The sequence below is a fragment of the Strix aluco genome, chromosome 1 (genome assembly GCF_031877795.1).
Source record: "Strix aluco isolate bStrAlu1 chromosome 1, bStrAlu1.hap1, whole genome shotgun sequence".
NCBI classification, from domain to species: Eukaryota; Metazoa; Chordata; class Aves; order Strigiformes; family Strigidae; genus Strix; species Strix aluco.
The window spans coordinates 107,345,256-107,358,188 of NC_133931.1; the positions used below are offsets into that span (position 1 = coordinate 107,345,256).

Genomic DNA, 12,933 nt, shown 5'->3' on the forward strand with positions numbered 1-12,933 from the left:
CTTACCTGCTTTCCCTGGACACTGCTAGTTAAGATTTCAGAGGCATACGTTATGTGATTCTGACCCTGTAGTTGATTGGGAGTGCTTCTCAGCACTAAGATCATCATCCTTGGCTCTGATCCACCTGTCTAGCCACCACTTTGCAGTTGGGCTGCATCAGCCATGGTATCATGTGGCACAGTATGGCTGCAAGCCATGTGCCACTAATTAGATTGGATTTCTTCCCTCTGCCTCCATCTTCACTCTGCTTTTGCTGGGTGTGGTGAGGGCTGATGTCAAGATGCAATACTAGAGTGCATCTATATCTCTGGTTCTGGGTGCTTCCCAGGTACGTTACCTTTCCAATGCCATTTTCTCAAATACTGAGAGGTGAGGTCCCTTTCTATGCCAGGGTCTTTTTATACACTCCCAGTCTTACTTCAACACAGCAGTACATCTCTTGGCAAAAATAAATTATGTCAGCATTAGATAGATCTTTTCTTGTTTAAAGTTGTCAGATGTTGTATTTCTACTCTTTGGATCTGACCTCTCTGCACTCCTTCCCCATTATCCTGATTAGTGCTAGTTAAGGAACCTTCATTATAGTTAAGATTCTTCACCTATCACTTCTCATCAATAGCAAGCAGCTGGTGTAGCTGTGAAACATTCAGGTCTTCCAGGGACCTTGGTCTCTGGTCTTTAATCTTCATTGACCAAGGAAGACTTGTGACTTTGAAGCCTGGAGGGTTATAGGTTGTTTCAAGACCTTTAGTGAGGGACAACAAAAGCCCTACTCTTTTCCATGCTTGCTTTCCACAGAAAATCCATGGATGTTCTGAGAGTTCTCAGCTTTTTATACTTCCTTCTACTTCTTCCTTGTCACTCTTAATTTATTTTTCCCCAGCATTCTTACTTGCTGGAATTTATTGTAATTAAGTCTCCTTAGACAAAAATTACAATTCTTTCTACTAACTGCTGCTTTCTAAGATACATGGGCAAATGTCTAGGACCTGGCCTGAGATTTAAGTGACTGAACAGACCTTAAAAAACAACCAGACATGAGAAATTTCCGAACGTAAGAAAAAGTCCATTGAAAAGCTGACAGAAGTTTCGGATAGCGCCATGAGGAATGGATGGTTTTCACAGAAGTTAAGGGTGAGAGATGACTGAGCTTCACAGATAATTGGAGGAGGGAGGTATTGGGAGCCTCTTTGGGAGTGAAATATTGCAAGGCAGACAGAACTTGGGTAGTGTGTGATGCTGGGATGACCAAGCTAATGATACCAAAAATAGCAGATTTGGGTACAGATGTAGATAAACTGGAACCAATGGCAAGAAATTTATTTTGGTAGATTATTTGGGAGAAATTGAGGTGGATGCATGGGAAAATGGAGAGAAGGAGAGATAAAAGGCACCATTTGTACAAATGCAGCTGCTGGTCAGTGCAGTTCTCTGGTAGAGCCCTGTGCACCTGATGACAACTGTCTATCCTGTCCTAGTTAAGAATAAGACTTAATATCTGTCAGTGTAATATCATTCTTTATTCTTTGTGTAAGAGGTCTAAGCGCCAGCAACTGGAGACTTGGCTGCAGGTCATGGGAGCACATAATCTCTATGCCAACAACTGGAGAGACCAAACAGACTTGCTGTAGTATATGCCAGCAGCTGGAGAATGGGATCATAAGTTACAGGGGCCCCTTGGTCTGGGTGCCAGTACCTGGAGAGATCAAGGGGATGTGTGTGATTCTGTTGTTAATTTCAGTCCTGTGTGTGCCTGTGTATGTCTGGGTAATTTACTAAGGAACTTGTTTCAGAGCTGGTCTGACTGGCTAGTCAGAGGAGATCTGCCTCTGGAAATACCCAAGCTTTCATTCAGTGACTGGGTAACGGGTCTATCCAGGTATGGATATTAGACAGAGCCTATGCTAATATTTGAGATCCACGAATGTGGTGTGCATGTGAATCTAGAGTGTATGCATGTGTGTGTCACTAGTGATCTTCAATCCTGATGAGCTGGAGAGGAGGAAGAGGACTTGGCTATTGGTATTCCTGTTTACATGAATCTTGTTGTTCAGTTGTCCCTGTGTTAGTCTGTGTGTCTGGTCATATTATTGCCATGTATATATTGTGTGTCTTGTCTCTCTGGAATGTGTGTTCAGTCTTGCTACTGGCTGGACCTGCATATTGATCCAGCAGCCATCATATCCGTGGAAGTGGGACAGTAGGAACCTTTGAGGTTTTAGAGTTCAACAGATTTAGCTTTGGTAGACTAGGAAGGAGGAATCCTGTGATTCCCAGAGTCAGAGAGCTTGCTGAATTCAGCATCTCCCTTAACACACTCCTCTTCAGGTTAGAGTTGTTGATTTGTATTTTTATTGCCCCATTATTTTCTTACCTCTTCCATCATTGTCTCTTGTTCTCTCTGATCCACTATCTCTTTGTTTATAGAAAAATCATACTCTCTTTTAGTTCTAAGATCTCCTTCTATATGACTTGTCGTGTTGGTATTTTCTCTTAGTGTCCTGTTTGTCTAAGTATTTATCTGTTTGAACTGTAGTTTGCATTCTAATTGGTTTCCTTCCCAGTTTCTTTATGTTTGGAAAAACAGCAGTGAACAGTGTTAATTTTTGTGCATTGTTAAGTTTTAGTTGGGATGGTGTGTGTAAGTATTTCTTTGTTTATTTTTTCGCTGAGATTTGGAATCTTGTGATAAGAGTTTAAAATCTGTTTCCCAAATGTGGGGGGGAAAAAAAAATGTATACTGTCTGAGACAGAGAACTTCCAGAACATACAAAGTTGGCTTTGAAGTATTTGGACAGGTTAATAAGCTGCTTATGAGGATACATATAATACTAAATGCCATAAAGAAGTATACAGAAGAAATTGTATGAGGAAGTCTACAGACTGGTGGCCTTTTGGTAATTCTCTCTGGAATTTTCCCAGTACCATGTGCAGGGCTTGGCAAAAGGACAAAATCTAACTACTGGTCTGAAAAAGTGATGATAGGGGAAGTTTGGAACACAAGATTTGGATGATGTGCTTTCTGGAAGGGAATTCAAGAGATATCTTCTCATTTTTAAGTCAAGGATAGAACAGCAACAGCTTTCAACTTGTCATGAGCATTTCTCTTGCTCCAGTTCAAAATGTTGCTGTCAAAGAACCGCTGTCTAAAAGCAAGCATAATTATTAATGAGTGATCATAGTCATAATACATGTAGCTATTGGCATATATTTGACTTGTTTTTTTCAGGTTTTGACGAGTTAACTTGTTACTGTGGTGAATCTGTGATTTACCCCCCTGTCCCCTGTGGCACTCAGCCACCAGAATGTAAAAAGACATGCACCAGGCCACATGACTGTGATCATCCAGGTAAGTCAGACCATTCAGTTTTGGGTGTTCTGTTTCTTTTTTTTTTTTATCAAAATGTAAAAAAGTGTACATAAACTTGTTTGAAAATATATTTGCTTTTTTATTAGCTGTTTTTTCAGTAGATCTGAATATTTCCCAAAGTCTACACTTAAAAGCCAACCAATTAAAACTTGGCATGAATATTAGCAGTAGTACTTTTGACTGGCAAAAGCATTGGAGTTTTTTTCTGATCATTATTAATAGTCACAATACACGAAGTAATGTATTCTAAGGATTAAGTGCTCTATTGAAACTGTAGGATAATCTAGTGAACAGTTAGTTTCTACATTCCTTGGAATTACATTAACTGATCACGAAAAATATAGCACAGGTCAAACAGATGTGTTTTCTGACAAACTGTCTGATAGTATAACCCTGGTCAGAAGTTACAAAATTATCTGCTATTTAATTTAGAAAATATGGAAGAATATTCTAAAAATCTGCCCTCATAATTTTTTAAAGATTACTTTAAAGAACAGATTATCCTTGCACGAAGCATCATACTTCCCATAAATTGTGTAGTTCTAAAATGCAAACTCATGTTTAATGGTCTTTACTGTCTCCTTTAATGCATTTGATTGAGGTATGCTAATAAAACTGTGCTGGCTTTTATGTTTCTGTAACTGCAGTGTACCATTCATGTCACAGTGAGGAGAAATGTCCACCCTGTACCTATCTCACTCAGAAGTGGTGTATGGGCAAACATGAAGTAAGTCTGACACTTAATGTTTTTGAATACTAAATAAGTTCTAGGACTGTAGGTTTAGATTTTTGTGACCTCTTTGGAATGGAATGTTACTGGAGTTTGAGTTTATGTGATTAAAATAGAAAAATGTATCTTTCCTGCCATACACATTCAAACCAACTGCTGTATTGGACTATGATATAAGTAAAAACTCTATCTTTGTCCTAAGATGATATAGTAGTATTATTCTTGCATGGACAGTGCAGGTGTGAACAGTAAAAGTACTTCGAGATTTGCATTTATAATTTTTCATTTTTAGTTGTCATCTTTTTCCTCTTCTCTTCCAGCTGCGAAGTAATATTCCTTGTCATCTCACTGACATTTCCTGTGGACTTCGCTGCAATCAAATGTTAAAATGTGGAATGCACAAATGTAAAAGAATCTGTCATAAAGGAGAATGTCTTATAGATGAAGAGTGTAAACAGCCATGTACTATTCCAAGGCTATATTGTAATCATCCCTGTATGGCTCCATGTCATCCTTCTTCACCCTGTCCGACAACATCCTGCTGTGCAAAGGTTAGATACCCAAAGAAAATTCACTGTCAGTTGTATGGTTTAATTATCAGCCAGTAACTGTTGTGACAAGGAGACATGTTTGTACATTGATAGCATGACATTTTTTCTGTAAACTTATAATATTGATTTTTTTTAAAAAAAATATTCATCACTTTTAATTGGCTATTATTCCACTAAAATGGGACTTTTTAAAGGAAAAAATTTACCTGCCTCAACCCCTCCATGGCCATAAAAAGACGAAAGTTTTAAAAAGCTGCTCTCTTGTGTGATGAAACAGGTTGATCTTCAGTGTGAATGTGGAAGAAGAAAGGAGAGTATGATTTGCTCAGAAGCATCTAATACATATCAAAGGTTTGTACTGTAATGATTCTTTTAATTCGTTACTGGACTTAATTCTTTGCCATTTTATTAAATTTCAGGCTTGACTGAATATATTTAATTCACAAGCTTTTTCAGGTTTTTTTGTACTTTCACATGGTTTCTTTTTTTTATATTCCCCTGAACATTCCTCTTTTCATCGTTGTTAGTCTAACTGTGGTGCTGCGTCAAAGCTTGAATCTTCCGTCTATGGAACTCTGCTCTACCCACATAGAGCAATTAGATACAGAATAATTGGGCAGGTCCAGATTCAGGCTTCTGAATATAGGTGATTACATATAGCAATCCATGTGTGAGTTGCTAAGTTTCCTTTAATGTGTGGTGGAACCTAGTCAATGCAGATGATGGAAGCTAAAGAGTGATTTAAAGTAATTCTGAAATAGCTAAATTTAGGCAGGAGAGCTTTGGCATCTTAACTTTCAGTTCTTAATATGCAAACTGAGTTGTCATAGAATGGTTTGAATTGGAAGGGATCTTTAAAGATGATCTAGTTCCAACCCCCCTGCCATGGGCAGGGACACCTTCCACTAGACCAGGTTGCTCAAAGCCCCGTCCAACCTGGCCTTGAACACTGCCAGGGAGGGGGCAACCACAAATTCTCTGGGCAACCTGTTCCCGTGTCTCACCACCCTCACAGTGAAGAATTTCTTCTTTCTATCTAATCTAAATCTGCCCTCTTTCTGTTTAAAACAGTTACCCCTCATCCTGTCACCACACTCCCTGCTAAAGAGTCCCTCCCCATCTCTCCTGTAGGCCCCCTTTAAGTACTGGAAGGCTGCTATAAGGTCTCCCCAGAGCCTTCTCTTCTCCAGGCTGAACAACCCCAACTCTCTCAGCCTGTCCTCATAAGGGAGGTGCTCCAGGCCCCTGATCATCTTCGTGGCCTCCTCTGGACCCACTTAAGCAGGTCCATGTCTCTCTTACACTGGGGGCCCCAGAGCTGGACACAGTACTCCATGTAGGGTCTCACGAGAGCAGAGTAGAGGGGGACAGTCACCTCCCTCGACCTGTTGGTCACACTTCTCTTGATGCAGCCCAGCATATGGTTGGCTTTCTGGGCTGCGAGCACACATTGCTGGCTCATACTTAATGTTCATCCACCAATACCCTTAAGTCCTTCTCTTCAGGGCTGCTGTCAGTCCACCCATCCCCCAGCCTGTTTTTGTGCTTGGGATTGCCCTGACCCATGTTCAGGACCTTGCACTTGGCCTTGTTGAACTTCATGAGGTTCACATGGGCCCACCTCTCAGGCATGTCCAGGTTCCTCTGGATGGCCCATCCCTTCCCTCCAGTGTGTTGACTGCACCACACAGCTTGGTGTCGTCAGCAAACTTGCTGAGGGTGCACTCAATCCCACTGTCCATGTCACCAACAAAGATGTTAAACAGCACTGGGCCCAACACCAACCCCTGAGAAACACCACTTGTCACCGCTCTCCACTTGGACACTGAGCTGCTGACCCGTAACTCTTTGAGTGAGACCATCCAGCCAATTCCTTATCCACTGAGTGGTCCATCCATCACACCCACATCTCTCCAGTTTAGAGACAAGGGTGTTGTGCAGGATGGTGTCACATGCTTTGAGCAAGTCCACATAGATGACATCAGTTGCTTTTCCCTTATCCATCAAAGCTGTAACCCCATCATAGAACAGGGTCCTACCCAACTCCATTTACTGCAATAGATTTGTCTCCAAATCCTATTTCTAAACTTACTTCTCTTTCTTATGAGAGAAGGTGAGAAAGGGACAAGGAAAAGAAGAAAATTAGGGCTTTGGAACTTTTGACATGAAAATAGCAAAGGAGTAATAACGATTTAAAAAAAAAAGCTTACTCTGAGGTTGTGATTGAGAGGTAGTTAAGAAATTAATCTAGAGAGTTGATATGCAACCAGAGTTCTGCTCTGCATCCCAGTTGATAGGACAGCAGTCACAGATTCTTCCTGTCTTTCAAAGAAAGCTTCCTAAAGATTGCTTTATTTGGAAATGCTATTTGAGGGCCCAATACTAGCCCAGTTTAGGATATACTGCTTTGTTCCTGCTGAACAGTGTCCATATTCAAACTCTGACAGAAGATGGCTTAACATCTCTGTAAGAGGTGCTTAATAGTACCTAATGAAAACGAGAAGAATGTGCTAATCAGAAACAGTGAAGAACAATTGTAGTCTAGTTGAATGCAAGAGAGACTTGTGGGAGTGGTGATCATTTTTTCTTTTTTAGAGAAAAAGGGGGATGTTTTTGTTAACATCTAACTCAAATCAGAAGACTGACTCAACTTTGAAATACCAGTTTAAATTGCCACATGCTTGTCAAAAATGATAAGCTGGGAAGGTAACATAATTAAAAGTCCAAATTTTTTAAGGCTGTTATTTCTCCACTGCTGCTATAGCTCAAGCACTGCAAAAGTATTTATACAAGGAAAATGGTTCTTTGAAGTCAGTGAGAGTCCTTGAGTGCATAAGCTGAACACGTATGTATATATTTATCTAATCAGAGCCCAAGTCCAAGAGGAAGGGAAAGAAACAATCAGTTTAATGCAAGCATTTGTATCTGTTCAAATGTGTTCATATATGTTTACTAATTACTCTTGGCCCATGTGCTATTAATAAAAGCAGCTTTTAATGCCAGTGAAGTTTGTGTAACTCCAACTCTTCAGGTTGCTGAAAAATTAAAATATTCTGATTTTGTGGGGGTTAGGTTTGGCTTTTTTCCCCTCCATCTACACACTTGGGGAGGAAAAAGAAAACAGCAACCAAACAAAAAAAACATCAGAAAACCCTCCCCGAAAGCCAGAAAACCAAACACAACAAATTAACTCCTGTAGTACTACTGTGGAAAGGTCAGCAAGTTAATGGGGTGTTCAGGTTTTCTCAAAAACTTTACAGGAGTGATGAAACAGCCTTGAGCTTTGTCAGTGAATGAATACCCAAGGGAACAGGGAAGGGAGTGTGCTGCTATATGATAGACACATGATAGAAATGATGACGTCATATCATCTAATAGCCTATTACTTAGACTTTGTCACCACCTGATAAATATGAAGCTGATGGTGCCTCTCAGTGCTTTTTGTTTTTATGTAATATGATTATCCTCTGTCCTGGTAGATGACTAGTTCTCTCAATGTGATGCAAAACATAGAGGCAAGCATATCCTTTTATATGAATTTAACAGAAAAAATGATTCAGAGGATAGAATGTTCCATTTCCAGTATTTTTTTTGAGAATGATGTGGGATTTTCACTAAAAACTTGTATATTTAATTTATAGAAATTTTAGCAAGAAAATCAGACTGGGAAGGCTTGTTGTTGAAGGAAGTGGTGAAGAATCTTTATAAAGAAAATTGTAATAGTCTCAGTAGGCATTTTGCTCTTTCCTTAGGGCTTATATCATCCACATTTTCTAAGCAAATTTCTAAGTACTTTGTAAATTCACTTTACAGGCTTTAGTTGCACACAGTTAAGGAAGAATCACACAAAAGTTAAAAAGGCAATTAAAGCTATACAGTCAGCTGTAGTTTGAATATTAAGCAGGTGAGAAGAAAGAATATTCGCATTGCCTAGTTTAGACTTGCTTAGAATTGATGTTCTGAAAAATTCCCTGAAGTATGTCCATTTGTTAGTCTTGCTTCTAGTTGCTTGAGGGAGATGAGAGAGAGTAACCTTAATTTATGTAGCTAGATTAGATTCCTAAAACTAGGTGATGTGGAATTAGAGTCCCATTCCGTATTTTGAGGAGGAAACTGTCGTCTTCCACTTGGGGGTTTAAATCTGCAGCTTTATACACCTTTTCAAAGGTTTATGTGTTGCCTCAAATGAAATCTAATGCTCTTCTTTTTCAGAATAGCTGCTATATCTATAGCCACTAAGTTAACAGATCTACAGCTTGGGGATTCAGTGGAAATCAGTAGGCTTATTACGAAAAAAGAAATGAAGCAGGCCAGGTAAGGAGATACATGTAAAAACATACTGGAAACTCTTGTGTGTACCTTAAACATAGACGATGTGGAAAGTACATAATATTGTGAGCAAAATACCATTGTGAGCTAAAATAGGAAGACTTTAAGTAGCCTGTCTCTACTGTAACAATACTGGTAAAAGAGTATTGTGCAATTCCTTTAGTGGGTTATGGTTTTGCTTTCATGTAGAATGAGTCATCTATCATTGGCTGGTTTGTTGTTATAATTGTGTATGGAACAATATAATTGTGGTTTCAAAGTTTTTCTACCCAGCAAACTCCTTAGAGTTCCTCTGTTTTTTTTCAGATTTCTAGACAGTATAACTTTTTGCTGTTATCCTCTGTTTCAGCATCCGTCATTCCTTCCTGGATGATTAATAGGGCATATTTTCCCCTAATCATCATGTTAAAATTTATAATATTTTTCTATTACCCTTTTTAGATTTCTTACATTTGTATCTCAGCTTGATTGGCGCGTTTGTGTTCTCATACTGGCTGGCCCTGCAAATCTGCTTTTAAGTCACAAAAGCGCTTGTGGCTTAAGTTTGGAGATTTTTCTGTTCCTCCTGATGTTCCTCAGGATTGGAATAGCTTGTCTTTTTACTTTTAGTATCATTTCTTCAAAGAATTGCCAAGTTTCTCCAATATCTTTCTGTCAGAAACTTGGTTTCCTGAAGTCTTTGCCCTTGAAGTCCCTAATTTCTGGTTTTAGTTCATTTTCTTTTACCATCTCTCCACTCTCTTAATTGTGAATTTGATTATTTCAGAGTCAGTCTGTTACATGTGTTAAAATCTAACTTTCCTTTATATTGTGTATAGTCAAAGTAGTGAAATTTCCCATACAGTTGCTTCGTGACTTCCTGTATCAAAAGTTACTACCAGCATACTTCAAGAACTTTTGCTAGTCATTCTGTTCTGCTTATCTGTGTAATGTCTATGAAATTGTAGCATGTTATTACCAAGGCATTTTGGATAATGTACTACACTGAAATAATTTTGACTCCGAATGTATGGGCAAGTTGAACTAGCACCAGAAATGACGCATGAGAGCATCTGTTCCTTGCAGTCTCCAGCTTCATTCTAGTTGGGCCAATGTCATACTTCAGAAGATGGGGGAGAAAAGACAAGGTGAAACAGGGAGAGCTGTACTGATTCCTGCATGCAACTTCAAAGAGCGTGGTATTAGTACTGTATAAGCATGGTATAAGAAAGACACAAACAGGAAACAGTAATTGAGTCTTTTTTTAGCCTACCCTGTTTGTTTCAATTAATTGAATACTCAAAAATGTACAATATAAGCATTAATTTTTGTCTCCTAGAATTACTGTAGAATAATCTCTGCTTTACCCAGGTTAAGCCTCAACTACTTTATTCCTATTTCTATCATAATGCCAACCAGATACAAATATACTCAACAATATGAAGCCAACTTCAGTTTCTCAAAAAAAAGTCACTGTTTAAAGAAAACAACCATTTGGCAGTGCTAGAACTCAGTGGGGGAGGATGGAGGTGTGGGGTGGTAGAAGCAGGGGGAGTGGCTTTTTCAGCTACTGAAGCTGCAGGTCTGTCATAACAGATTATGCTTGCCAGGAGAGCAATTGAGATACCGTGTCTCTGTTGGTATCCCAGACTTTGCAGCATGTGATATAAGTTGTGTTGTAGTCACTGCTGCACACCTTTCTGTGTGGGCAGACTTATGCTGCCCTTTCCTTGAATAGTTGAAATTACCAGAGATGACTTTTTTTCATGCAAATCTTTCCTGATATGATATGTGAACTGTGGCAGGTAGCCTTCATTCAAGGACAGTCAAGGGAAGTATTCTTCCTTCCCTGCTCTCTTCATCTACCAAATACTGGACTGGGGGGTAAAAGAGATGGCGACACATAAAATATTTATTCTTAAATTTCTAATTTATTGTTCAACTCCACTCTTTTCAAAGTAACTTACAAATCTGCTTGCTCTATTTACAATGGCAGAATACTTCATGCAAATTGTTCAGAAATATTTTATGCAAATCAGATTTCCTTTCTTGGTTTTTCTCTCTAGTCCTATCTGTAGACATTTTATACTTTAGTTTGGTTAGCTTATTAGGGTTTGGGGGTTTTTCTGTGACAAATTTGATCAGTCCTAGAGTAGCTTCTCTAAATTGGCTACATTCCTCTTTTAGAGGAGGAGAAAATGATTCTTCCACAAATGATATTAAACAGTAACAGGGTGATCTTATAATGCAAGTATGTTAGCTTTCTTCTGCCTCCAAAAAAACCACCAGAAGTTCTGGATCCTATAGCTGTGTGTCTCCAAACATAATACAAGTCACTGAATGAACCCGTTTCCCTTGTAGAAATTATTTGTTTGAAATCAAGGAACTGTCATCAACAGAATGAACTCACTTATGCAGTCTAAGGGGCAGTAGTTTGTAACTGCAACTGTGAAATTCTAGAGAAATCTTGATCTTTCTCTGAGATTTTTATCTCTTAAAATAAAATATACAATATCTTTTAAAAATGAGGCAGAAAACTGAAATTCATAACTACTGGCACTAGGAGTCATGGCTCAGTTGAAATACTGATTTTTATGGTGCAACGTAATCTTCCATATGCATAGCTAACTTTCGTCTTTTTTTTCTGATGCATAGAAGTGACCTTGACACATCTTCCTTTGCTAATTTCACATCCTTCCTAGCATCCCTTCAATGCTGATATCAACTGCATATTTTTTTTCTTCAAATTATCTGATTTACCAGTATAAAAAAATCTAATTCAGAACTTGTTTTTCTCAACTTCTGTGTGGCTTTGGTAATTGCTGCTTCTGTTCAAGACCTGGAGAAGGTCTTGTGTCTCAAAGATCTTTGGTGGTTGTTTGTTTTTATCTGTATTATCTCACCTGATACAACAAACTATTCTCACACACTCTTCTTACTTTTTTAGGCTGTGATAATATGACACCAACAAAGCCACAGTTTGGAAAGTATGAGTAACAACAGCAATTCTAATTGTATTTTTCTTTCGTAATTCAGGTTGCAATGTGATGAAGAATGCTTAGCTCTTCAGAGGAACAGGTGGGTAATGAACTTGCTTTTTTTCAGAAGTCCAAGTTCAGAAAGTTAATGCTATGTGTTTAAAAAAAAAAAAATTCTTTCCTGCATGACCTAGAGAACCAAAAATGTGGAGATGATTCCTCTATTATAGGGATCTGTACTGAGTGATCTGAGATATTCCTACAATATTCTAGTGAAAAGTCCTAAGTGAGTAGTTTCAAATGTACAGACTGCATCTTTTGCAAGTTGTGCATGTGTATTAGTAACCCATATCTGTACTCCTCAATGACAACATGTTTGGGAGACTGGGGGGATTAGTGTGTTTATTTTTGCTCGGTTGTATTTTTGTTATGTTCTTTTTTTTCCCTCCTACCCTCAAATGTAGGCGTCTTGCTGAGGCTCTTGAAATAGATGATAATTCTGATCCTTTTAACATCCGTTCTTCTGGACCAAAGTACAGTGACCTTTTAAAAGAAGATGCGAGGTACGTGTTCTAATGATGACAGGCGTCATAGGTAAACAGTGTTGAGCGCAAGGTGGGAAATGCTGAATAGTTCTATTTACTCTTGTAAAAATGTCCATGTTTACTCCTCTCTCCAGCCTTGGTAGTAGGTGATAATTGAGGCAAAGGAAGTGATGTGCACTTTTCAAGACCTCCAAAATGAGAACCTGAAAAGTAAAAAGTGCCTGACGGTTTGCTTTGTTCTCTAACAGGACCAGATTTAGAATGGGACCATCACTTTCCATCATTTTTCTCACTACAAATCAGTACCTCTACTTCCCACATCTACACTGCTTTCATACACAACCAACTCCCATCTTGGTGCTCCTTGTAAACTTTTCAACACAAAGACAAAAGTGAATAGCTAAGTAATGAAACATGCTCTCATTTCTTTTTTTGCTTTACTGCCTTTATT

At 38.7% G+C, this 12,933-nt stretch overlaps 1 protein-coding gene across 5 annotated transcripts in view; it reads left to right on the forward strand.

Annotated features, from left to right (window-relative positions):
* The window catches only part of NFX1 (nuclear transcription factor, X-box binding 1), a 71,626-nt gene that overhangs the window by 36,474 nt on the left and 22,219 nt on the right, over positions 1 to 12,933 (forward strand). For 4 of the 5 annotated variants that reach the window (XR_012623943.1, XR_012623942.1, XR_012623944.1 and 1 more), the window contains exons 14-20: positions 3,230 to 3,349; positions 4,018 to 4,097; positions 4,421 to 4,651; positions 4,929 to 5,002; positions 8,864 to 8,965; positions 11,996 to 12,037; positions 12,402 to 12,500. Coding sequence is in view for 2 of the 5 variants with exons in the window: in XM_074830499.1 (XP_074686600.1) it covers positions 3,230 to 3,349; positions 4,018 to 4,097; positions 4,421 to 4,651; positions 4,929 to 5,002; positions 8,864 to 8,965; positions 11,996 to 12,037; positions 12,402 to 12,500 (748 nt within the window). In the remaining 3 variants the exon portion in view is untranslated. Of the gene's footprint in view, positions 1 to 3,229; positions 3,350 to 4,017; positions 4,098 to 4,420; positions 4,652 to 4,928; positions 5,003 to 8,863; positions 8,966 to 11,995; positions 12,038 to 12,401; positions 12,501 to 12,730; positions 12,928 to 12,933 lie in introns of those variants that run through there. The other variant, XM_074830508.1, reaches the window with a different exon arrangement.